This window comes from Tetrao urogallus (genome assembly GCF_951394365.1).
Source record: "Tetrao urogallus genome assembly, chromosome: 1".
Classification (NCBI taxonomy): Eukaryota; Metazoa; Chordata; class Aves; order Galliformes; family Phasianidae; genus Tetrao; species Tetrao urogallus.
This window is the reverse complement of record NC_136813.1, coordinates 60505124-60531964: the sequence shown is the minus strand read 5'-3', so window position 1 is coordinate 60531964 and position 26841 is coordinate 60505124. Positions and strand designations below refer to the sequence as shown.

Below are 26841 nucleotides of genomic sequence, written 5' to 3'. Positions count from 1 at the left end.
TCAAGTCTCACTGCTGGAGCTGGAAGAGTGAGGAGTCACATTTGAGTTCAGATGTCTGTTTGCAGCACAGTGTGTGTGGACCATACCCCCATTTGGGTATCTTACAAATGCAGGCTCACAAAAAGGATTTTGGCACACCTGACAGACCTTTTTGTCCGAAAGAAGAATTGGAGTTCCTTTATGTTTGACCTAAGGAGGAAAAAAAAATAAATCCAAGTATGAATCTAGCAATGAATGAAGTCAAATTAAGATACAGCAGGAAAAAAAAGCAACACTTCATTGGTTACACCTGTGCCATTTCAAACATACCAAATTGATGGCAAAGGTAGCTTGAACTATTTAACATGAAATTCAGTCATACTAGCTTGTTCCTGTGCCTCATATAGAATGGCACTCACATGTAATGCAACTAAAAACTCAGTACAACTTGCTAAACAAGAACATGACTTCACAGCAAACGGAGTATTGTCAAATTCTTATTGCAGACAGATTCTGCTGGATAAACTTTCATTAGAAGGAAACAGATTTAATCATACCTAAGAAAATTTTAAGTAACACTGCTCCACAGCTAGGAATAAAATACTCCACAAGTGGATTTAATAAAATCAAAAGCTATTAGTAAGCTTTAATGCCAAGTGTTGCACAAGCCTTACTGCAACTACTGACATGACCCAGTTCAAGCAAAAAAAAAAAAAAAACCACCCAAAAATCAGTTGTTAAAAGTTCTGGAAGAAATTCATAAATCTGAAAATCCCAAATGTGTTTCCATTCAGCCCACAAGTTCAAAGTTGTTCCTTTTTCAAATCCCCACCTCCCCTTTTGTTTTACACAAGCGTAACATTGACTCTAGTAGCCATCACAAAAATGTAACAAATGCAGCAATTAAAACTGCCAAGGACTTGGAGTCAACTTTGTCCTAACTCTTAAAGAACCTGATTATAATTAAATCCTCAGATTCACAATACAGCTTCAAAGTGCCTCTATTAAAAACAAAACAACAAAAACCCTACCTTCTCATATTTGTAGATCAAGTTTTCGGCTTGTGCTAACCCAAGTGCAACCTGAGTCATTCTTTTTGTATGAATGCTTTGCCTCACTGCTCCGGCCAGGAATGGAGAGAGGAGCTGCACTGACCAGCTGTCAGGCACCAGCTGCAAAACCAGAGCTGCATCAAACTCAGCAGCATGGTTATTCAAGAGATCTACAGCAGCCATGACCAGTGCACAATCCGAAGCGTCTGGATTCAGATATACTGACAGCAGCATATGGAAGAGCCTCTGCCTGTACTGCAGATCTCTGTTCTCAGAGTTCCATATGCAGTATTCTTCAGCAGCACGGAAATCCTTTAACTCATGGACAAGGATATGCAAAGCCTTCTCGTGTTCTTCTAGTTTTCCATATAAAATTGCACTTTCCATGTGAAGGTCTGTGCCACGGATTTTGTCTGTTAAATGAGAAATAAGGTCATGTTTGCTCAGTGGAAAAGACTGCTACTTTCTCTTCCCAGTTCAATTCAACAAGTCCACAGAGCTCAACTTCCACTCACTTTGCAGAAAAGCAGGCAGCTCTATACTTTTAGACAAGTACAAGAATGCACAGATGTACGGAATCAAGAGCACCATAAAATAAGGAAGAAGAAATTACTAAGCAACAAGTGATAAAACTAACATCAGTATGATCTTTTAAAATTCTAGCAGGTAAGTTTTGCACATTCTTGCCAACACTACCACATATTGTAGTTTCATCTCAGAGTTTATCACATTTTTAAGCTCTGCTCACATCAAATATTACACAAAAAAAACAGATAGTTGCCTTAGTTTCAACTGAGATGGAATTGTTTTATTCAGAGTGTCTGGTGGGATATGTTTTGGTTCTACGTGAAAAACACTGCTGATAACACACCAATGTTTATGGCTGTTGTACAGCAGTGTAGAGCCAAGGCCATTCCATTTCTCAGCAATTGGGCTGGGAGGAAACAGAATCAGGACAGCTGACTTAAACTGGGCAAAGTGATATTCCATATCATATGGCATCCTGCAGAAGGAGACTCTTGAAGGGTGTGAGAGCGCATCTCTCTCTTCTGCATGCTGTGGAGCTAGCTGAGCGTTGGTCAGTGCATTGGTGAGCAACTGCTTGTGCATCACTTGCTATACATTCATATACAGACACACACAGAGTCATAACTATTACCTTTTTCTTTTTCTCTTTTTTTTTTTTTTTTTTTTTTTTGAGAGAGAGAGAAAGAAGAGTAAAACCCAAACCCAAATCAACAAAATAATCTAAGCCTCAAAAAAATTCCATAACAACAGTTTAAAGTCTACAAGAGAACTAAAGATCAAACAGTGTTTGTTCCCTTTCAAGAAAAAGACATTATAAGCCCTTAATCCAGTCTGGCTGCCTAATTGTAAAAGTTAACAAAGTACTTTTTTCCCCACAGAATATTTTGATTATTAAGGAGGAACAATACCAGCATTGGAGTGATCTCATCTTCATGAAAAAAAAAATTCTTTCATGCAAGAAATCCTGCATTCTGGAGTACATTGGCTCCAAGAGAATAATCCATCTTGTTAATCTTGCTCTTAAAAATTAGGTTAAAAATAAAAGCACAAATAAAAGGAAGATCTTCACTGACTGTATTGTGCTTGTATATTACTTGTCATACAATGCTTTGCTGACTGGAAAGGCAGGGGGACAGTAAATGTTGGTAAGTTATTTCAGCTGTTACTCACCAATTTTTTATTTCTACCCCCACTGGATTTTTTTCATCAAATTTCAGAAAATATTTCACATCTTGCAGTATAAGAACAAGTTACTTCCCTTTCATTCTTGGGAAGTACATTAAAAAATAGCCAGAACAGCACTGACCAAGGAAACATTTAACTCAGTTGTCACTGTTATGATGACACTAAGATATATGTTGTCCTTCTCACTAAAAGTGAGGATCCTCTTTTTTTCTGACTAGCATGAAATCATGAATTTGTTACACGCAACAGAAGTCCTTAGAGATCTCTGCAAAGCTTTGCTGTACTTCACGCTAATTAAGAAACAGGCTATTTAACAAATAAGATTGTAATTCTTCCGTTTGCAAACGACTTTCACAAGTCACATGTTCTTCTTTAAAAAGAAACTGACTATAAAGTAAGATACTGCATGAAGATACTTTTCCTGTCTAGTCAAGGTGTTCCATGCTTTGTGTGGTGGCAAACGTACCGCTCTATTTCACAAACCCCAAGATCAAAGGCAACAGTAACAGCTGCTGCCTTTGCTGAACCAGCTTGTGTTTGAAAAGGACAAGCCTATCAAGCCAATATACCTGGATAGTAGGAAGAAATAACTGTGAGTGTGGTAAGACACTGGAACAGGTTGCACAGTGAGATTGCGCGTTCAAGGCCAGGCTGGATGGGGCTTTGAGCAATCCAGTCTAGTAGGAGGTGTCTCTGCCTATAGCATGGGGGGTTGGAACTAGGTGATCTTAAAGGTCCCTTCCGACCCAAACCATCACCTTGGTTCTATGATATCTCGACTACTTCCACTTTCCATCTTTATGAGTTCTTAGTAAATACAGTATGTCAGTTCCAGCAGAAAGCGAAATTACAGAGAAATGCATCTTACCCAAAATGAAGTGAATTCTATAAAGATCAGATTTCTGAAGAAGGCTGCGTAGTTTCAACAGCAGTTCAATCTTTTCCGCACAGTTATCTGTGGTCCCAGATTTTAGCTGAAGTATTGCCTCCAAATACAAGGCAGCTAGATGAGTGTGGTACTTCTCTTTCTACAGATGAAATAAACAACGTTAGCTCAAGTTTACAAAGACAATCTCTTCTCCCCACCAATAACATTTCAATTAATATTTACGTAATTCCGTACAGATGGTTTAAGTTCATTCATTTTAATCAAATCATTCAGAAATTTGTAGTTCATGCAGTGAACTTATTCAGACTAGTTTCACAAGATAGGATATGCTATGCCTACAGCTATGGGTTCTCTATCTCAACAATGCAGATATTCCTGAAAAAACAGATGACATCTTATTTGTAAGCTCCTCTTTGCCTTAAATAGACAAGCTCAACTGTGGGGTTTTTTTTTGTGCAAAAATTATTTCCTTTCAAAAGTCCAATTGCATTAAAACTGATCTCTCTCCTTTGACTACAAGCATGTTCTACGTAGTCTTCTGCTCTTATTTCTCTAATAAAAGTCTAAGTTTGACCTAACACAGTTTTCTCTATATTTAAGTACGTTCTTTTTACTTTTCCATTTCTGCAGTAAAATCTGAAAAAGCCAGAGGCAGGTAAGTGTTATTTGTTATGTCACAGTCATCAATACCAGCTGATAACCTGACTACTGCTTGAAACATTCTCACACAGCAGTCACAATGATCAAGTACATTCTGAAGAAGAAATAAATGTATAACTCAGTATTTATTAACAGGCAGAGCAGATCTAGTTATAAATTAGTTTTACTAGAAATATTCTACAAAACTAACTTCAGAACTTCACTTGAAATTCTGCATGACATAAAAAACGAGTACATTCACTGGTCAGTATCATACACCTTGACTATCTGAAACTGCAGCAGAGAGAAACCATTGGTTTAGCATGTATGTTTTAGGAATGTAAATTCAGTAACTGGTCTAGTGAATTTCTTCAGTGTTCATTTCTTTTCATCATTTTCAGGCTAAAGCAGTTGCAATTTCTTCTGTGTCTAAAATGCCTCATATCCAAGTACCACAATACTTTCTTGTTTGAAAAAAGAATATACTGTCTACAATGTCACTTCTGACTAGCGAACACATTTTTTTGGACATTCAACATTTAGAGATGCTTTATTCTACAACTGTATTCTGAATTCTACAGTTAAAGATGCATGTTTTGATTCTATCACTTCTGAAGATCTCACCAAAAGGACAAGATGAAATCTATCTGTATTATAAAGTAAGTAAGTTTGGATGTTTGAAAATGACAAATGGCACTCAACAGGGGAAAAAAAACATAAAGTTTTCCAGCAATTGATATGCAGTCAACTCTGACAGACTGAACACACCCTTGTTTCACCTTCTCCTGTGCACTTTGCAGGTATCTCAAATTTTAATGCGTTTACAACTCTTCCAGGATGCACTGTTTAGTCTAAATGAATACCATACTGAATAGTAGCAAACATACCCAGGAAATTTTCATCTAAAAATCCTAAATCACTGTTTGTGGAAGGAGTGTTACCAGTGACACAGAAAAGCATGCAACAATCAGATGCAAAAGTAAGCAATTGTTTTGCCATTGTGAGAGTTGAAAAAGATGAAAAAAACCCCAGAATATAGATCACAGCTTTCTGTCTCCTAGTCTCCATAAAATACACAGAGTATGGAAGGCTTAATATCCAAATGCTTTACATTCTGCTCGTTTCTTCTAGATTTTGGCTTGTTTCAGAGTTGTTCATCACACATATAGGATTTAGCATGCAGACTACTTTTGGTATGGCTGTAGGACTCACCTCTATTTTTCTTTCCAATACGAGATGTTCCAGATACTTAATACGTGCTTTAGGGTATTTGTTAAGGCAACTGATGATATCATCTGGATTTATGTTGTTTTTCTCTTGCTCTTCCAAAGGTCTTTTAGTAAAAACCTGCACTCCAACCTAAAAATAGATAGTTGCATTTAGGAACTCAATGACAACCATTTTATTATCATTTCAATATTTACTTAACAGCACTATCAGGTCAGTTGGCACATTATTCACAAGACAAACAATGCAAAACTGCCCCTCATGCCACTAAGATTACACTACTTTGTGCTTAATGTGATTGTACCCACTCCTATGTCCCTTACCTCATTCAGCAGTCTATGCACTGCCATGCATATGAACCTTTTGTTGAGCACACCCTACACCAGCTACAAGAAGTACTGAACAGATCAGCACAGCAGAGGGGCAATTTACTGCAGGGGACTGAAGTGTAAGTTGAAGATCTGGATATGTACGGGTTTCTCTCTCTGTATCATGACATTTGATAGATTTCTACAACCATCAAAACCAAAGTTGAGAAATCTGGCACAGAGTAACCGAACTTCAAATTAATACTGATTTGGTAGTGACAAATTCCACCAGCACAGGCCAATACAGCATAAAGCATGCCTCTTCACAGCACACTAACATACTACAAAATTGCCTTTTTACTTCTGCTGGAAGAAGTTTTTCTATTGTTGTTTTTAAGCAATGAGATGTTGTGCTGAATGAAGGCTGTTTATTCTACAGCCCAGTGTAAACAGTACCCTTCACTGGAATTTGTTTGTAAGGAAAAGCAGCAGCAGCTAACCTTTTAAATGAACTTCTGTTTTTTTTTAATAAAGATGTGAAAATTATCTTAGAAATGTGAAGAAAACAAGTACACCAATCACAAACCTCTTCATTTTTTTGTAAAACCCATTCGGAGTATTTCCACACCAAATCCTGGTCTGAGCAGAACGTCAGGAAGTCTACCACATATTCGTAGAGATCTGAACGTGTAGAGTCTTCAATGTCTCCATCAACTATCTGCACCCATAACTGACAAAAAAAATAATTAAGAAGTATTTAAACATTCTTGACTCAAAAAGTATACAAAGCATAACACTTAGCATTAGCCATTGGTATGCATGCAATTTAAAAAGGTCTACAAACACTAAGTGTAATGGACCTCATTGGTTACTGAATTCACACTTCCTCTCCATCATAGCTTTTCTTGTACCTGCCAGATTCAACTAATTCAGTCCCCATAATGTGTGGTTTTCACCATCTGAGAACAACTAGCAGAAGGACAGGTAGGATTTTATGATGATTTACAGTTGACACTCAGTTGACACTATAGTAGCAGTAGTAGTTGACGCTATAAAGCTTCATACTAACCTGAAGTGCTGCAGCATCTTGACCATTGTAGTGATACAGGAGACCAAGGGCAAAATACCTGCATGAAAACAGAAAACAGTATTAAAATTAATAATTTTTCCTATCAATTTCACTATGCTTTGATTAGCATAGAACCTAATAAATAGTTGCTTACAGTGGGATTTCTAAGTGACATGCACATGGCCAAGACTACATTCAAAGGAGAGAAGTTTTTCCCCAGAAGAGCATCTGTGTCATTCCTCTCTCTAAAAACAGTTATAAATTACTAACTCTAGTTTAAGCAGTTACAAAACACTTGTCAAATCAGAGGTGATTCTTATGCTGTTCTCTGAATTTCATGTACAGACCTAACAAGCTCTAAATAATAAGCATTCTGCTAACATTTAATCAAGTGCAATTATAATGAAATATATATGCTTCTTTTATTTAAAAATTTTGTTTTGCTATCAGAAATACATTTTTCTTTACTGCACCATGAAATCAAGTTAGGCCAGGAAGAACCTCATACGGTGCCATTACAGATTGTTTTTTGTGTATTGTAATACAAATGAAGCTCAAGCTCTATAATGACTATTCTCACAAAACTGTTATGCATTTCACATCTGCAAAGGCTTGCCATGCAAACTGTACATGCCAAGAGCATTCAATAAAACACCTGAATTAAATCTAATCACAATTAAAGACCGCTCTTCACAACTGTACTTGCTACTATACTGTAGCTGCTGTGTATTTGGGGCAAGAAGGAAAAGCTGCTTTTGAATTTTGAACTCAGTGTGTTCCTACTGTTTTGCTAAAGGGTTACTGTTTAGGATCACAGAATGGCCCAAGTTGGAAGGTGCCACACACTTTAAAGGCTAGAGAAATGAAATCAAAGACAAAGGCTATCTATGACTGGAGTGATTTTAATTTTTTTTTTCTTCCCAATTAATTCTCTTTCCATTGCCATTTCCTAATTGAGGTAATTTCCAAGTATTTGTGGAGGTTGGTGCCCTACCTGTGGCAAGTGGCAGGGTGGGGGAAGGGTTGGAGATTCATGATCCTTGAGGCCCCTTTCAACCTGGGCCATTCTGTGATTCTGTGATCCTAAATAGCATCCCTTTGGCAAATCAGAAGGGGCACACTGAGTTCACAATTCAAAAGCAGCTTTTCCTTCTTGCCCCAAATACACAGCTACAATTTTAAAGCTACTAGTTACTTAATAACTTCTACCTAAGATACAGCGTGTTTTGAGGCAACTTCTCATTATGTCCTAGACATTTAGGACTACTACTGCTGTTGCATCCATTCAGCTCTCACACTATCACAAGGGCAAATAAATTGCTTTTTCCCCATTGAGATCCATACCAATACTCATTTTTGCACTGGACACAGTTTCAAGGGGAAAACTCTGTATTCCATCAGATATCTTTACCTTTGATTGTAAGTTAAGGCCTTCCTCCCTAAGTTTTGGGGATTTTTACAAGTCAGGCCAAATTGGCTTCTGTACATTAAGTCAGAAATACATCAATCTAGAAGTCAACAGCTTTTTAGGTCAAGCATTTTTCTTGCTGGCCTCAAGGGTGCCATACTCAAAAAATCCACTCACTTTTTGTGCTTTTCCAGCCACGCAGCGCTATCTGTTAGAAGACAAAAGTTCTCTGAAACCAGCAGATCCAGCAGGCTTTCATGATTTGCCTCTGCGTATAACTTGAGCAAAGCCGTGTCAATATCCTCCTTGTAGCCATTTGCAACCTCAGTGCTGCGGACTTCATTCAAGTAACTCATGAGAAATCGTTTGCATTTTATCATCTTCTCCTGGTCCCCTTGGGTCAGCTGGTTTAGGTCAGCATACTCATGCAGTGGAGGATGAGACCGTATAAATGAAGAAGAAGTAGGCAACAGGAAGGGGTAGAGAGAGATCAGCTCCCGGACATCAAGCTGGCCGCTTCTGCAATTACAGTGTCAAACTAGATGAAGCAAAAAGAAAGAAAAAGTATACATAGGCACAAAAAAATAACATTCTGGGCATGTGTGCACATATGCTTAGAGGCAGGACACCAACAGGTCATTGGTTTCTGAAAGTTATTGCCTTCTGCATCAAAGCAAGTATCAAAACAAATTTGGAATTTTATTTTTGCTATTTTTGTATTTCTTTTGTATCTCCACTAGATTTCTGAGAATTCAGAGACTGTCCAGTCTTTTGCTTTTGATATATTACAGCTGTTTGGTGGCACACCAAAAAAAAAAAAAAAAACAACCAAAAAAAATCATCTCAGCAGCTTCAGGGACTGGGACAAGTTCCTGGGACTGTCCTAAACTTCATCAATAATACACCTGACAGAGGCAAAAAAAAACCAAACCAAAACAAAAAAAACCAAACAACAAGCAGTAAAAGGTTGTAGGAAAGCCAAAAAGACTGTACAAATGTTGCACACCATAATAAAAGTATGTTACCCTATGCAGGTTTTCTCTACCACATCCAAGAAAGTCCTCAAGCAATGGAAAAGACAATCTTATGAAAGAATAAAATCAGAATTTGGTCCAAATGTGGCAAATATCTCCCTGATTTTCACACTTAGAATGATGACGCCTGCAAGGCTTTGTTTTAGAAGAGCAACAAGAAAACAAGATTTATATTATATTTCTCTGTCAATTCATTATTCAGAATTCACCTTCAGAGACTAGCTTTCCTGAAAGGCAGAAGATACTGTTGTCAAAAAAAATAAAAATGAACTTCAAGTTTGCCAGAAGAAACCCTGTTTATTTTTTTCTTCTCCACAAACAAAACTTAAGATGTTTTTATCTATATCTATACAATAGTCAGCCTCAGGAAAGACTTTCCCATTCATAAAACTGACTGGAAAATTCTAAAAGGAAACTAGTTATAACCGTGGAACTAAATGGAGCAGGAACATTTTTTTCAATCCATTGGCAATTACTGTGAATGATCACAGAATTACAGAATGACTTAGGTTGGAAGAACCTCACAGCCCAGCCATCCCCATCTCCTGCCATGGGCAGAGCTGCCCCCCACCAGCTCAGGCAGCCCAGGGTCCCATCCTACCTGGCCTTGAGCACCTGCAAGGATGGGGCACCACAGCTTCTCTGGGCAGCTGTGCCAGCACCTCACCACCCTGTGAGTAAAGATCCTCTCCCTAGTATCTAATATTAGTCACCCTTCTTTCAGTTTAAAGCCATTCCCCCTTATCCTATCATTGTCTTTCCACATAAAGATCTGGGCAATCTGTTCTCAGTGGTCTTCGCTTGAGCAGGAACCTCCTAAGGTCCCTTCCAACCTCAACCATTCTGCTGTTCAGTGAGTCTATGAAATGGGTTAACCTCTCATCTATTGTTCTGAAGTAATTGAAGTGCTGAAGGCATGCCCCAAGTTGTTCACTTCTGGCCAAAGAAATAATCCCCAAACCATTCAGAAAACATGAACCAGCAAGAAACACCACACTGTTAACAACTACTTAGAACTTGAAAAGTATGATTTAAGGATGTCCATAGGCTATTGAATCTGTACCAGAAGAGTAAAATTCTGTTAGACAGCAGCAATAGCAAGGAATTTAAGAGCAGTAAGCAAACATCTTGTTTCAGAGCCTAGAGCCTGCAAAGCATGGAAACAGCAACATCAGTAACAGAAAATTGCAAAATTTGAACATAGGGAGCCTTCCTGTAAAGAGAGGCTTTATGGAATCATACATATCTATAGAACCATAGAATGGGCTGGGTTGAAAAGGATCTCAAAGATCATCTAGTTTCAACCCCCCTGCTAAGTGCAGGGTCGCCAACCACCAGAACAGGCTGCCCAGAGCCACATCCAGCCTGGCGCTGAACGAAATGATTCACACACTACTGCCAAAAAAGCTCAATCTCTACACTAGAAAGGGCAGCTTCTAATAAGAGAAATGTCCACATCTACTCTGCTGATTCCTGCAGTTGAAATTTCCTTTTAATTCCTCTTTCTGGGTTTTGCATTTGGTTTTGAAATTCTTAGATCCACATTATGGTGACCTCACCCATTATGATGAATTCAGCAATAGCCTGATAAACACGCTGTTTGCTTTATGCATTTGTAAATCCCCAATGTTAACAACATGTAGGTTAATTTGTAGGTTATAGTCGATAATATGATGCTAGCAGTAACAGTATGTCAAACCAAACAAGTCCTGTGGTGACAGTTCATTTTAAGGTTAAAAGTTTCAACTAAAGAAAAGAAAATCTTCCCTCCCTCTGTTTAGCTATTAGAGTTTAAATCCAGCTACCACTTCCTTCCTTTTTGTCAATGTTAGTCAGTACTTGGAAGCATCAGCATAACCAAAAGGAACTTAGTAGGAAAGTATTCCTCTTAAAAGTTTCAGCCTCTAAGAACTATGACTTTAAGAATAAGATAACTATTTTGACAAGGTTAACCAAGGATTACTGATATAAGAAAATGAGACTTAGTCCAATGTAATTATTTCCTGTTTAATCTGTAACTCATAGATGTTTCCTGAGAAACCAGCCAAGCTGGCTACAAATTTGGCCAGCAGCAGATCCACACCTCACCAGTTTCTTGAAGCTTCTGCTGCTACTGTTTCACTGCTAAATCATCTCTTCCTCAGACATATATCAAGTGGCCCTTCAGCATTTTAAAATAAATTATTTCTGACTAACACCAACTTACACCACCTGCAGAGCTATACATGCAGATAGGGGAGTATTTGCATAGACTGTCACTATCATTTTTCCTACAAATATCAATAAAAATATCAATTTCTTGGACTAGGTATGATGGCCATGGTTGAAAAAAAATAATAATCATCATCAGGGAAACTGCATTCTGTAAGAGTCATCCAAATACATGTACACACACACACTTATGTGTAGATAGTGAGAAGTGATACTTATTTTTGTTTTCACCACAAAGATTTTATCAGTTCATGAAAAGCTGTTCTACTTTGGAGTTGCAACTTTGAGAGAAAGGGAACGCTCTGGGATGCTGACCCAGCTTCAAAATTCATGCTCAGACAGAAAGTTTTCTCCTGAAACAGTTTTTCTATAAAGGAGCTTGCACAACACTGAAACTGAATCACTGAAACTTGCTTGTCAGATGGACCATCAGCTGGATAGGTGCTGCATAACTGAACTGGGCTGTTCCATCTCCCTTCCACTCACCAGGTGCCAGAGCTCTCTGCAGGACGCACTTCCTCTTTTTCATTGCTATTAAAGACCTTTAAATCACTGCGAGCAAGAATAGACTGCAGGCAATCAATGACAGGAATTTTGGGTAAAGGAATAAAAGAGCTGAGGTTGAAGGGACAAACCATAGTCAAGATAGCTGCACTGCTATAGAATCCTGGCCACACACACCTAACACACCTAGACAAGGAATAAACATTACAGCTAGTTCAACCTCAAACCATTTTATCACAGCCGGCCACAGTAAAAAGAAGTCTGCTGGAAATCAATGTGGAAAAGTTTAGTGGAAATTTTGTAAAGGATTCTTTACTTCATAGACCTTTTAATTCTGCTTAAGATACACGAGACAGCAAAGATTTAGTTCCAATGTTTGGAAGATCACAGGGAGGGAAACTGTAAGTTGCTTACTATTGCCAAAAATTACAAGGTAATACAGACAGTGGTCATTGCCAAACCAAATTGCCCAAATGCTGTTCAGGTCTTTTTCGTCATTCTCCAGTTTCCACTCTGTACACACTGCCCATTCTAGCCCTGGGTTTCCCATTATCCTGCTACACTGGAGACAAAATGTAGAATTCCCTGTCTAGTAGTAACTTCTCCCAAAGGTTCATTTTCCTAGAAACATTTCCATTAATCCAAGAGCAACTCTTTTTCCTACAGTGTAGAAGTCTACTACCAACACACAGTCAGATTACAGAATTAGAGAATTCAGAATCAGATTATAGAATTACAGAAACCTTAACACTGCTGGACATTAGCATACAAGAAAAAAACCAAAACCAAAACACCAAACAGTTGCATTAACTCTTGAAATACAAAGCTGTTTCAATCTTACTCTGCATTTTCCCCTAAGCAAGTCATTTTATCAAAGGCGATTTCAAAAAATACTCAGGAGACCAAGTGTTTTTAAAGCCAGTTATGCTAACCCCTTATTTAAAGATAAGTTACTACGTTTCTTGTCACACAATTACCTGAAGAGTTCTTTTGCTTCAAGGAACTGAAGCTGTGCAAACTGTATAAAACCTGCTTGCTGCAAAATTCGTTTGTACATTACCTATAAAAGAGAAGGGGGAAAAACTATTACATTTCTAAGGAGTTATTCACATGATGCCAGTCAGAGCTGTAACAAGTACATCATAAAGACACTGAATACATGACTTCCAACTGGAGCCATTAAGTAACATGCAAAAATAATATCATGATATTAAATTGTATGTACCCACATATACTCTGAATCTGCTGCCCAGGCTGAGTTACATTCACAGATGTGTGTAAACACAACACTATCCACAAAAATGTACTGAAAACAAATCCACAAATAGCAAATTCAGGGTTTCTTACTCAAACACTGGCTCATCTAACACCAGTCTGACCTGCCTCAAGTTCATGGTATTTACAAATGGCCAATGGGTATCTTTAATGTTCCTGTAATTCACCAGACAAAAAACAAAACTCAAGGGTCCCAGCTGAACACACACAGCCAACTTTCTCCTCTTCTGACCACACTTCTCCTGCCAGCTTGTTGGTGATTTTCACAGCCTCTTTCCCACTTGATAACGATATTTCTGATTTTCTGACAGATTTCTGTTGTTGTTGTTGTTTTTAATTAACAGATACTTTTAAAGCAGTTCAATTTATCAAATATAGAATACATCACGAAATGTACATAAAATATGCTTTAAAAGGAAAGCATAAGCAAAAGCACAAGGAAAGCAATGTGTTACAGTTTTGCTGTTACGATCATGCCTAGACAGAAACAAGAGTTTACAGAAGAAAAAAAAAAAAAAATCACTAGAAAGAGAACAACTCTGCTTTAAATACTAAAATGGTATTTTTTGTTTTTTTGAATCTGAATGGTGAATTGGTTATCATTAGATTAAATGTAGCTCAAATGTTTCCAATGGCAAAAAGAAAATTACTGAAAGGAACCTCAACTGTGATATGCAAAATATCCATCACTTGAGACAGCACAAGTGCTTTGTGAATACAGCTAGCCACTTCCACATGCTCTCAACTTTACCCTTCAACTTTATCATGAATATGCAGTTTTCTGACATCAAGCAGAGTACGAATGCTGTTATGAATAAGAGTTCCATTTTCAGTGAGAACAACCAGAGAAATTCCAATCCATTCAGGCACACAATTCAGGCATACTTCAAGCAGGGTAGACTGATATTCCAACCACTGATTTTTCATCTTGATTAAAGACTGTAGATGTACCAAGAGAAATTCTTGGCTTAAGTCCATTTAGTTTGTGCATACACTACTAATGGATTATCCTAAGGAAATACTTATCCTTGATCATCAGTGAACCATTACAACTACTGATTTGTAGAGTACTGGGACTTTTCTTGCCTCCCCAGTGTTGGGGGTAGAAGGGTAAATAAAGGGACATGTTATCTGGCACATCTGCTCAGACAAATGCTATGCTAAAAGGGAACTTACTTAGAGCAATCAAGTAAAACTACCTCAGATGATAATGCATACATAAAAAAAACTCCAAATATCTTAGATTTACAATTGTGTTACTATACCAGTGAATTGAAATCTGTGAGCTTATGCATAGCTGTCTGGTAACTGCCTGAGAATGCAGATAGGTGCTGGTAAAGGATTTCAACCCACATCTTATTGTGCCAAAAACCTTCAAAATCTGACCTCAGGCTTGCTAGGGAGGGCCAAAGAACAAACACTGAACGAGCTGCTAGAGAAACCAACATTAAAGTTAGGGGTTTTTGGAAATCCATTTTCAATTTTTCCAGTCAATGGACCACTAATTTTACACATTAGGAATTAGAATATTAGAGTTAAGTTTGCATTGATCTAACACACTGAAGGCGCTGCCTTAACTGTACGGCTTACTCTTTACAGCAATCTTCACAAGAGCTTGTTGACAGTTTAAGTGTAGGCCTAAGAAATCAGCTTTAAATTTAAAACTGATTAAGTGGTATTCACTTTCACTAATGTATCTTCACTCATTCCTTTGTTATCCAATTTCAGTGCACATCTCCAAGCAGATGCTTCTACAACTTTAAAATATACACTTATAAGATATGGAGTATTCTGGTTGATTTTCACCCAACAAGGGAAGCATTACACATTAAAATGCCTCAAGATTATGGAAGCAATACATCTGGAAAATATGACAATATTTTGCAGAGTTTTTAAAAATAAGGTAGATCTATGTACCAACTACAAACAGCTTATTTTTGTTTATGATACAGAAGTGATCCTGAGTCCTTCTAGACTAATTGTGTAATTGGCACATTTAAAAACATATTAAGTTACAGTCTGCCAGAATTCAAGACATTACTTACTGCCCCAACATAACAACCACAGGACTTGAAGTGCCTTAGGCAAATTCTATACTGTTGACTAAATTCATATTTAAAAAAAAAAATAGCAAGAACAAAAGTTTACTTACAGAAACATGAATTAAGAGTTTTATTAATTAGTATCTGAAAAAGCACTAGTAAACAAAGCTGACTGCTGAAGCCACATTAGCTATAGCAAAGCCTTAATTCTACCAGCAGCTTGGAAAAGCCTTTCTAGGATTATCAGAATTCTCAACAAGATTGCCAAAAAGATTTTTTTCTAGAAAGTTACCTCAGTTTTCATCAGGTTTGTGTGCAGTTAACAAGTTTTTTGAAACTAGAGAGAAATGAGAGGCAAAAAAAGAGATACCTATGCAAGAGGTGTGCCAATCTAACCAAGGTCTTCACTACCATCAACCATGATTTCTGCAAACTTCAGCTGTCCTGAAAAATTAATAAGCAGTGTTCAGTCATTTCATGGTAGCATGGTAGAAAGGCCTTTCTATTCTTCTACCAAAAATGATAGCCAGCAAAGCCATCTCCCTTGCACCTCTCTTGCTTTGCAGTTTTTACTTAATGATAATTCTTGATGCTCAAAGACATTTTAATGTAATATAACAGAAATATGCAGTATGCAGGAGCACGTGCTAAATAATGTTGGAGCTACTAATGCATGATCATCTTACCATAAACTAAGCATTTGCTGTACAAATAATTTTGAGAATGCAGTACTTTACTGTTTCAACCCAAATATCATTCTGCATTATTGGCATATATACATATATATTTACGTAAATGTAAATAGAGAAAGTGTGCAACTGTGTATGCATGCAACAACAAGGCAGTATTGAACTTTCAGAAAAAAATCTTATGTCCTCAATAGCTCCCTTGACTGAGTTCAAGTCACATATGCAATGGCAAAAGCCATTCCAAACTGGGAAAGATAAAACAGCTTATTGAAAATGAAGGCAGTATGCTAATTGTATCAAACAACTGCAATCACCCTTCTGTATGGATAAATTACAGCTGCTGGATCAAGCATCTTAATCCAATACTTTCATTTTCCTACTCCTGCTAGTATAAAATGGTGAATTAAGGCCTTGAATGTCAGCTATACAAGAATCAGTAAAGCCTGGAAAATAGATACCTGAAGATATTTATTAGATAGGACTTAGAAGAGAGAGAGATGATCTGACCAATTAAAGAATGCCCAGGAAACGACGCAAGAGATGCATGTGAAGCGTGTGATTTGGATGTACTGTCAGGCTTATATTATGGGAGACTACAGTAAAGGAATGACTGATGTGCTTGTACCAAAACTGTAATGACAGCATTAATTATTAGAGACACATTGGAAAGCAAGCTCAACACGTCCCATTTCCAGCTACTGATGCATTCCGAAAAATTGGACTAACATGTCAACAAAGAATTTAAGTTGAACCATTTTAACAAGTCAACGGGAGGCTTCATCAATTTAAGCTGCAGTTAACATCAGTCTGTATTTAGAATTCAAAACTTCAAGAGGTTTTGCTTACCATGTAAATTTTTTGCTTTTCAGCCATAGCATTGACCAAAAGTAATTGAATACACTTGAAAACACGAAGTCAGAAAGAACTTAATAACATTCTTGGAAACAGTAATTTGGGGAAGTAAGGCACACATACAAATGCACATAAGGCACTACTAAATAGAAGGTAACTTATTCTAAAAGTAGAAAACCCCTAAAAGTATGAAAACCTCAGAAGAATTAATCACGAATTTTATACAGGGAGTTGCAGTTAATCTGTGGAGAAATCTCTCATACTGAATCCTCATAAACTGGAAATAGCTGGAAAATTAGAGGTGTAAAAAATACACAGAAGACAGAATCATGTATTCTGTCCTCATAGCAGGAATTTAGTTTGCCTCTTTAGATTGCAAAGGAAAAGTTAGACGTTAAAACAAACTGCAAACTGAATTCTGAATTCGCTGAGATACTTTCCAGTACTTCAGTACTTTTCAAGTACTTGCAGACAGTATTTTCCTAAAAGGGGGGAAACATGGAAACAGTCTTCTGCCAAAAGTTTTACATTCTGAAATCTCCCAGCCACTCAGAGGAATTATGGATCAAAGTGAAAGCTCTTTGAATTTTCATTTCATTTAATGACTTCTTTCCAAGGGCCTTGAACAACATTTACATGTTATACCATGAACAAAATTACAAAGTTTTTAAAATTAAAATATTTCCTGATAGACTGAATTCATTTTGGTCCACTGCAGTTTTAAAATTTCCAGAGTCAGGTACCAAAATTTCAATGTATTCTAAGCAAACTCAAAGTAATGCAACAGATGCCATTTTGATGGAGTGTAACACCCCAAAGTACCTAGAAAAAAATAGAAAATATTAATTTCTGCTCCACATATAGATTTCATGTGGATTATAGATCAAAAGGAAAGAAACCATCAAACACCCAATCACATACTTGGTGAATGGTTTCAAGTTCACTTCCAAAAATACTGCTCCAGAATAAACTGATTATTTCTTTATATTACAAGAGATTTCATGTTTATCTAAGTTTCAGACTCCAGATCAGAGATAGGAGTAAATTCTGAAGCATGTGTATTACAAAATAAATCAGAGGGGGAAGGAAACGAGTACAAATCTCTAACACTAAAAAAAAAGCTACTGAGATGCTTTTACTCCACGGAAATCTTAATCATCCTGTTATATACCAGTCCAAGTCTGGAAGATGTGTTTGTTATGCACTTCCTACAACAGTTTTTAAAGTTGTATACTATAGAGTTTAAGGCACAGTGAGAATGCCTAATAAAAAAAAAAAAAACAAAACACCTCTGAATGGAAATAAAGTATACTTTTTTTTAAACAGCAATAATATCTAACAAGTGAACAGAGAGCTACAGCATGCACTGCAATGTTTCCTTCCCTGTCACCAGCTTTCTGGTTTTAAGTTACGAACAAGGGAGAAAAAAGAATAGCAAAAACCAGCAAAACAGCAACACTCAGTGCTGCAAACGTCACAGCTGTTAACAACACAAATCAATTCAGTAGCACATTTGTTTCTCCAGACTGAAATACTACAAGGTATTAGTAGATTCCTCTTCAATGCAAATTCCTCTCCCATCCTACCCAGTGATCATTTGGCCACTGGCATACATGGTCCCACTGTAAATTTACATCATCATGAAAATTCAAGCAATGACAGACCTGAAATTTCTCTTTTGGAATATTCCTTCGAGCTCCTTTTGCTAGAACAAGGGCTTCTTCCACTCTGTGGCTAGCTAGAAGATCCTGAATCTGCTTTTCCAAAGGCAGCGGTACCAAGATATACACACCCTTATTAGTAGCAACAATCACTTTTCCTGAAGAACACAAACAGACATTGATTTTACACTCTTTTTCAGAAAAAAAGAGCAATATTTCAGAAATAGGCTTTAACATTTATGATATAAGAATCTAAACAGGGTTAAAGTTTTAAAACTTATCTTTGCTGTTACTGTATTCCCCAGATAGCACAGTTCACCAGTAAATTGCACTCCAAGCTAATAAACTTATTTATAGCAGATTTTGTCCCGCTCTGAGTAAATGAAGCTGATTATATTTCACTTCTGTAGAACTAAGTCATACAGGTCATCACTTTAAAATTAGATTCAAGAGAACAGACTTTTAACAGCAAGCCTATTTTCCTCATGCTTGCATTAGGAAATTGTACAGCTGTACTCAAAAAGTACAAAGTAACATGCAATTCATAGTACTAGGGTTTGTAGCTCTCTAGGGAAAAGAATAAAAACAAAACAAGTATGAAATATATTGCATAGCTAGTCTGTAATTGAAGGCCAGATCAAAAAAAAAAAAAAAAAAAAAAAAAGTGTATTTGTGTTTAACAACTTGTTATAAAATACCTACTTCTGCAGGTCTAGTGGTTGGCAACCCTGCCTGTGGCAGGGGGGTTGAAACTTTGAGGTCCTTTTCACCTTGGCCATTCTATAATTCTACGAAGCTTTATCAGCTGTTTTGGAAAGGCATCCAAAAGAACAATTTTAAGATACATAAACTTTGCCAGGAGAACAAGTGGACATCTATCTGCAGCCCACTATTACAGACTTGTAACATCTTTAGTTTCTTTCAAAGAACAGTATTGAGTTACAAGAAAAAACCCTAGGCTCACACACTCCTATTCAACAACTAACTTGAATAAAGTACATTCAACATATTGGTGGAAGCACTGAATCCTAGATGATGATTTTTTCCTATCACAGCCTGCAGGAACCTAAATGACAAAAAATATTTGCTAAGAAGTTACAATAGTTCACACACTTGATAGATATTTGTTTTTTTTTAAAAACAAAAAACACCCCCTCAAAAAACAACAAATGAAGTGACTACGCTCACAGTGGTGATTGTTCCAGAATTACTGGTACAAAAAGAAAAAAAACAACTGTTCTTTAGTACCTTCAAAATCCTGTAGAATATGACCTTCTTTAAATGGCAGGGTTTGCTTTTGCTGCTGGTCCAACATGCTGTGCACTGTAATGAAATCCTCATCCAAAGCAACCACATAGGGAAAGCACAAAGCTGCTCCAATCACGTTCTCCGACCAGTGCACAGGAGCACGCTGCGAAATGCCATCCACAGTTGCAAACATGCCTACAAAAAGAAAGAAGCCTGAGGCTCACACTAATTGAAGAGCATTTCCCCCCACCAGTATTGATAACAAGGTATAGGTCTTAGTAGAACAGATGCAGCATCAGATGGCACAATGGCAGCACGTCACACCTCCCTGGATCTTACAAACCTGCTGGCTTGTTCAGTTTGAAGTTGAAGCACCCACAGAAACAAATACCAAAATGAATGAAAAGTTGACTGAATGAATGAAAAGAGAATATTGAAAAAGCAACTAATCCATAACCCAATTATTTTCATAAAAGTATCTTTAACAATTATGACAACAGCAGTTGTCACAATGATTTTGTCATAATGAGTTTGAACAGCATTCAAACTCATCCCAAACCATAAATATTTAGTGAGGTTGGATATTCAAACAATATGGTTAAGAGCTGCAGATCTGCACAACCGACCTATCCCGCAATAAAGGCGAATTTGGTCCTTGCAGCATCATATGCCCAAAGAGCACTCCAGCCTGTATGCAGTGCTTCACTTCTCCACTTTGCCATGCCTAAATTTTCACAGAATGAGATTAGAGTTCCTACACAAAAGCCACTTCCTGAAAGGTGTCAGTTTTTCAAACCTCTTAAAAAAATATTCAAACATATAAAGCATATCTTTACTTAAGCCAAACAGATTAAAAACATCTTTAATATCCAATGATACCTATGCTGTCTTATCAAATCAATGATATTAAACCCAGTACCTTCAGTTAATATGTATTTTTTTTGCTGCTATTGTCCTTTCTTCCTGTCTGTACTGTTCTTCCTTCTCCTAGCTTAAAAGTATGACTTGCTTTTGGATCATAAGGCTTTGCTTTCATTTCTTGTACTTAGTATTCACCAATTCTACTTTCTGAGACTTTTCTACTATTAAATGATGGAAAATTCCAGTCTAGACTTGCAGATGTTGTTCAATAATTCTTTGACAACTGAGCATCATGTAAATTTCTGTTATAAACATGAACACGTTCCACTTAATATCACAGAATTCTCACTCCACTAAAAAGACATGCCTATGAATATAGCTCTTCAGCAGGAATGAGCCATTTGGCAGCTGGTAGAATGAGCCTGAGTTCTAAAGGATAGAGGAGATTAAAAGATTATGTTATTCAATTTACAAAAGCTCTTCCAAACAGAGAATAACGAGGCAAGGGTGAGGTAAGGGTAGCTGGGTAGCAGTGCCACCCTGAAGGGAAATAAACAGACAAAAACCTAACACCTCTCCCTCCCTGACCCCAAAAAAGTGAATAAAACATATGGATGTAGATTTTTTTATTTTATTTTTTAATTTATTTATAACACAGAACTGTGGTATAGAAACTAAGTTTCTGGATTCTTTAAAGCCGCTTTGAAATTATCAACCCTTTCCTTTGACCAATGGTGCTGCACAGTCATGATTTCACATCTAACTATTAGCACTTTATAAAGCATGTTATTTACTTTAACACTAACAGTATCACTTTTTCAAACAGCACACTGCAGAAAATACTGCTTTGCCAAAATATCCTATCCAAACTGACTTGGATATTCTTACACTTCAGAAGTAAAATTTAATGCAAGGCTGACTGCACTACTCATTTTTAATACCTTCCAGTTGTGACTCCTTGCTATCCTGCACTACAATTCCACTTCAAAAGGTGGGGAAAAAATATATATATCAGTAATAGTCAGGAATAATTATATTTGAAATTAAAATTTTAATAATTTTTATATTTCTTTGCTATTATTAAAACACTTTTTTTTCCCATTATGATTATTTTTAAATCACAGAGCTCTTTTAATTGGTCATTAAAAAAAACCAAACCTTTAAGGAAATGAAAAGACAAGCAGAGCAAATCACAGTACTTTTCCAACTCAATATCTGTCTACAGCCCTCAGCAGCTGAGGCTTCTGAGGTAGAACAATGTCATCACTAGTCTTGATCAGACTTTCACCCAGGGATAACAGCAACAGCAGGAAGTACGTACAGGAATGTGCCTTATGATACAGATGAAATCACGGATTGATTTCATGTTAGAAATGCACGTACAATCCAGAAGTTATAAAATTGACTCAAAACACAACAATGCTGTTCTTAGCACTAAGAGATCTACAAATCTGTAGAACCACAAAAGCTTAAGGGCTACCAGAGGGCATCCAGTACGACCCTCTACACTCAGAAAAGGACCAACTTACATATTTGTCTGATAGACTCTGCAGTGTTTCTGTTTGTTTTTAAACAAAAGTTTTAGTGAAAGTATCGGGGAAAAAAGTGCAGTAAGAAAAAGCATGATTACTTACTTGCTTCTTTTAAACAACATGAAAACTTTTGGTTATCATAAAAGCTGACAGCAAAAGGAATACTACAAGTGGGTGAAAACAGGGAACATGTTGGTTGCTGTTGACTACTATGCTGTATACACTATCACCAACTGCGAGAAAATGAATTGCATAACCTTTTATGAATCATTCTGCTTAGCGCACGTGCCTGTTGCAAGTTATAGGCTGCAGCTGTCCATTTGTAGGCTACTCAATCACTATGCAACTGTTCAACCCACGCACCACTGAGAAGAGTTAATGCCGGAAAAAGAATAAACTATAATTAATTATATAAAATTTATATATGCACTGAAGTTGATTAGATGAAATTGGGAGGGACCTCCTCACTAAATCAGCTTCGACTCACTTGCTCAAAACCTAATCCAGTCAGGTTTTAGGTATCTTTGAGAACAGACTTACACCCTTTTCAGGTTCCATCCTTCAGCCACCACAATAGTGAAGTTTTTTCTTGAATTTTGGTACAATCTACGCAAGGTCTTTCTTCTTCAGATTGAACAGTCCTAAGGCTGCTCAGCCCTTCCTCAAACAAAATGCAGCAATCATCTTTGTATCAGCTACTGCTCTCACTTGCTTATCACGTACAAGCTTACTGTGGGTGCAAGGCATACCACTATCCATGTCATTAACATCAGAATTGTCCTCACTATTGGCCCACTGAGATACACAGTTTGTGACTGAACTGAAGCTGAGCTTTGTGCTGCTGCCTGCAACCCCTGAGTCACAATTTCAACCTATCTCAGTATCTAGCTTGTTCTTCATCTGTTTGCCTGTAAGTGTTATGGGAGGTAGCATCAAAAGCCCTGCTGAAGTCCACATTACTACTCTCTCCTCATCCACCAAGACTACCCGACAGGTCAGACAATTATCCTTTCATAAAACAAATGTTGATTAATCACGATTAATTAAACCCCTCATACTTTCTTTTCTATGTCCTCTGGCATGGGGTTGCCTGCCCCATTCAGTGGTGGGCAAGCATTTTCCCTAGCCTTCCTTTCTTATTAATATACTTGTAGAAGTTCTTTTTGTTGTCCTACAAGGTGTCAATCAGATTCAATGCCAATTGGACTTTGGCTTGCACAGTCTCATCACCACATGTATGGATTTTTCTCCATATTTCTCCCAGGTCATCTGCCCCTGCTGCCACCTCCTATGGAACCATATCAAAGGCCTTGCAGAAGTCCAGGTAGGTAACATTAGTTGCTCTTCCTATGTCTACTGATGCCATCACTCCATCATCGAAAGCCACCAGATTGGTTAGGCTGTCACAAATCACCTCCTTGTCTCAAATCACAGAATAATATAATCATAGAACCCTTAGAGTTGGAAGGGACCTTAATCTAGTCCAGCTCCCCTGCAATGAACAGGAATATACATGGCTTGATTAAGCTGCTCAGGGCCTGATCCAGCCTCACATTAAGTGATGTGTCAAAACCTCTAATATTCCAGGGATAGTTACACCAACTAATGCTGGGAATGTGTACTCTGTGTCAGTAGATAAGAAATGTTTGTTGAAAATTATTAAATAAAGCCTATGCTGTAAAAAATCAGATTAGAAGCATGGAATAACAGCTTCCTGAAAAATTGAATTTTATGAAGCAGAGTTTCATGCGTACTCAGAAATAACTGATTTTCAATTCTGTATGTACTAATTACTGGACAGAATGAAGATGTACCAACAAGAAAAAAAAATAAAAATCAAGTTCCCACTACTTTTCAGAGAACAAACTATATGCTAGCTGCAAGTAGAACCAAAGTACTGAATAGTTCAGTTTATAGATCAACCATGAACAATTCTAATTTTCACTTTGCTTGAATGTTACGTTAAAGAAACTCAGATATTTTACTTTATGATGATGGTTTCAAGCAGTTGTTTGCTGCCAATTCTCAGTTTGTCTGAACTCAAAATCAAGTCACCCTAGTAGAAAAATGTCCCTTCAAACCCTATAGACCCAAATATACCAGTGTAAAATATTTCCACCTCAGTAACAAGTCTGAATTCAACACAGATGCACTACCGAGTGCCAAATGAACGTCTTAATTGATAAGATGTACATAAGTGAAACAAAATTGACACTTCAGATTCATATCAGGCCTTTCCAAGTCCATCCACTTTACAGCAGTAGCATACCCCAAATGCTGAGATACACGATGTTTGTTTTATAAGGTTGCTTAACTATTTTCTCAACTTCAAAAAAGGCTAAATTCACCAAGAATTCTACTGAAGAAGAACAGCTAGGTACATGGTACTACACAGAACTACAGGAGGAGTAGAACGGGAAACAGATGATTAGAAAAGATCAGAAGACAAGTTTGGCAAGGAAAAGTTATATAGTAGGTAGCAGTCTTACTAAGTCTGAGCTTAAGATTTGCCTGTACTGTGGAGAAATAACAAAGCTTAAAGTATGTTTAAGAGATATAGATTTGCTTAAGATATCATATCTGATATTTTCAGCACAGGACAATCGAGTTATACAGGAATATTGGTTTCTCTAAGGGCTTTACTGTATAGCTGCCTTCTAGGGAAGCAAATAAAAGTAAAAATCTAATTAAGAACAGTTTTTCCTATTTTTTTGAAAACATATCCATTCTTCTAAAAATAAACAAAGAAGTAGACAGATAAAGCCAAAGCAGTTGAACAGAATGGTTCATTCATAAAAAAAATATTAAAGAATGACATCTCCTTAGAAACATGCCAAAAAGGAGTATTTCCAGACAGTCAATTCACAAATTTTAATTTTCACAGCACTACTAAATTGGTTAATGTCCACAAATTTAGGTCCACATCTAAAGCAACAGAGAATTCTAATATAGATGTATAACCAATATAACTTAGAAAAGTCTCAAATCTGAAAAAACAAGTACATCGCAGAACATCCTTCATTTCCAAAAGGAGATATTCTAATTAATCTCCATGTCTATCAGGAAAAAACTGGTAAGTTGATATATCTCTTGCATCCTGGTCACAAACTGCAAGTTCAATATAAACAGTTGATTACACTCATGCTTTTCTTCAGAATTTATTAAAATAAAAAAAAAAACAAAAAAAGAAGCACCTAACTATTTGAGATCTATCTGTATTAAACTATTCCTAATATGCTAGGAATGATATACAAACTGCATCTCCTAAACAGAGAGTCATATGGCAAACAGCATGCAAGTATTGTGCCTTTGGTCTGTCAACTCCAGGATACTGCAGCTTTTCCAAAAAGAGGTTAAGATTACTGAACTCACAGCATTTGCTGGTTTAGACAAATTGCAGCAGCATTAATCCTTGAAGTTATCTATTAGGGGAGAGTGCTATTCCTCATGATCTGGCTCTATTTTTGCAAAACTGAAAACTACTGCTAAGAAAAGTAGAAATATTACCACTGGCTACTGTGACAACACTTACAGTTCTGACAGTTTACTTCTGCAGGATTTAGGATGAAGTTTAATTCTCCTAACAGTTCTTACTAGTGTTGCAGTAAAACACACCTATATGCTAGTCTTCTACTGCTCACCCTGTTAGGCGTCTACATAGACATGAAGCTTTCTACTGACATGATTAAAATACAAAGGACCAGATTTTTGTGCATTAAGACAGCAGAGCAATAAAAACGTTTAGTACCAACAATTTACCATTGAACTTTTATCTCAGCATTACAGCACAGACCTGTGAAGAAAGGTGTCATTATTCTGTAAAATACTGTTACTTAAGCTTTGACTCGCAAGTTCAAAAACTGAAAAAAGTAAGCTTAGTCTTACCTAGCCCTCCAGGACCAGCCAACAGGAACTCTTGTCTGCCTATTCTTTTCACAATTGGCCGTTTCTCATCGCTGCAGTAGGGAAATAGATCCTGGGAGATGCCAGTATTGTAATTCAAAATTATATACTGTGTAGTAAGTGCAAGACATAAGTAATAACCATCTACAGCCACAGCACAGGGCTGCTCTGGGGTAACCACTTCCTTCACTATCTGGACCCTGTCTTCAAACACCATGAACATTTGAATGGTCCGTCGCTTGACTGAGATGATGCAGACTTCAACACAGAAAGGGTCCCCACTCACAGGATTCTCATTTAATGTGAATGTCACAGCTCCTTTGATTCTAGCGCCCGTGGGAACAGGTTCCAAGTTCATCATATTAACTAGAGTTATTGTGTTATCACAAAGCACAAGAAGCCTGGTGAGTGCAGAAGCTGCTTTCAACTCACTCACAGGCTTCTTGAAGCCCAGGTATTTATGCAGTTGCTTGGTGGCTGCAAAGGTTATTTTTCCAGATGTTGATATCTTCTCATCCAACATAAAGTGATAGATAAAGCAGTCGTTGGTTCCAATATAGAGGTTCTTTCCACAACACTCAATGCATTCAATGTTGATGTGATTTTTGTCTCCCATTAACATCTCCCGCTCAACAGCAGAGACGAGCTTGAAAGCTTTAACGCTCATCGTGTCTTCTTGGTGATCTGATTAAAGAGGAAAAAAGTTATTGACCACCACACACACCAGCAAAAGAAATTTAACATT

General features: G+C 37.2%; 1 protein-coding gene across 1 annotated transcript; it reads right to left on the bottom strand.

Annotated features, from left to right (window-relative positions):
* On the bottom strand, positions 1–26763 carry TGFBRAP1 (transforming growth factor beta receptor associated protein 1; the record flags this gene model as incomplete). The annotated part of the gene is made up of 11 exons (XM_079540464.1): positions 1–189; positions 1011–1444; positions 3613–3772; positions 5485–5631; positions 6394–6537; positions 6877–6934; positions 8462–8803; positions 13011–13093; positions 18556–18710; positions 19801–19995; positions 26079–26763. The coding sequence occupies 11 exons, from the start codon at positions 26761–26763 to the stop codon at positions 1–3; spliced, it is 2592 nt and encodes an 863-aa protein (XP_079396590.1).
* Between the last annotated feature and the right edge of the window lie 78 nt (positions 26764–26841).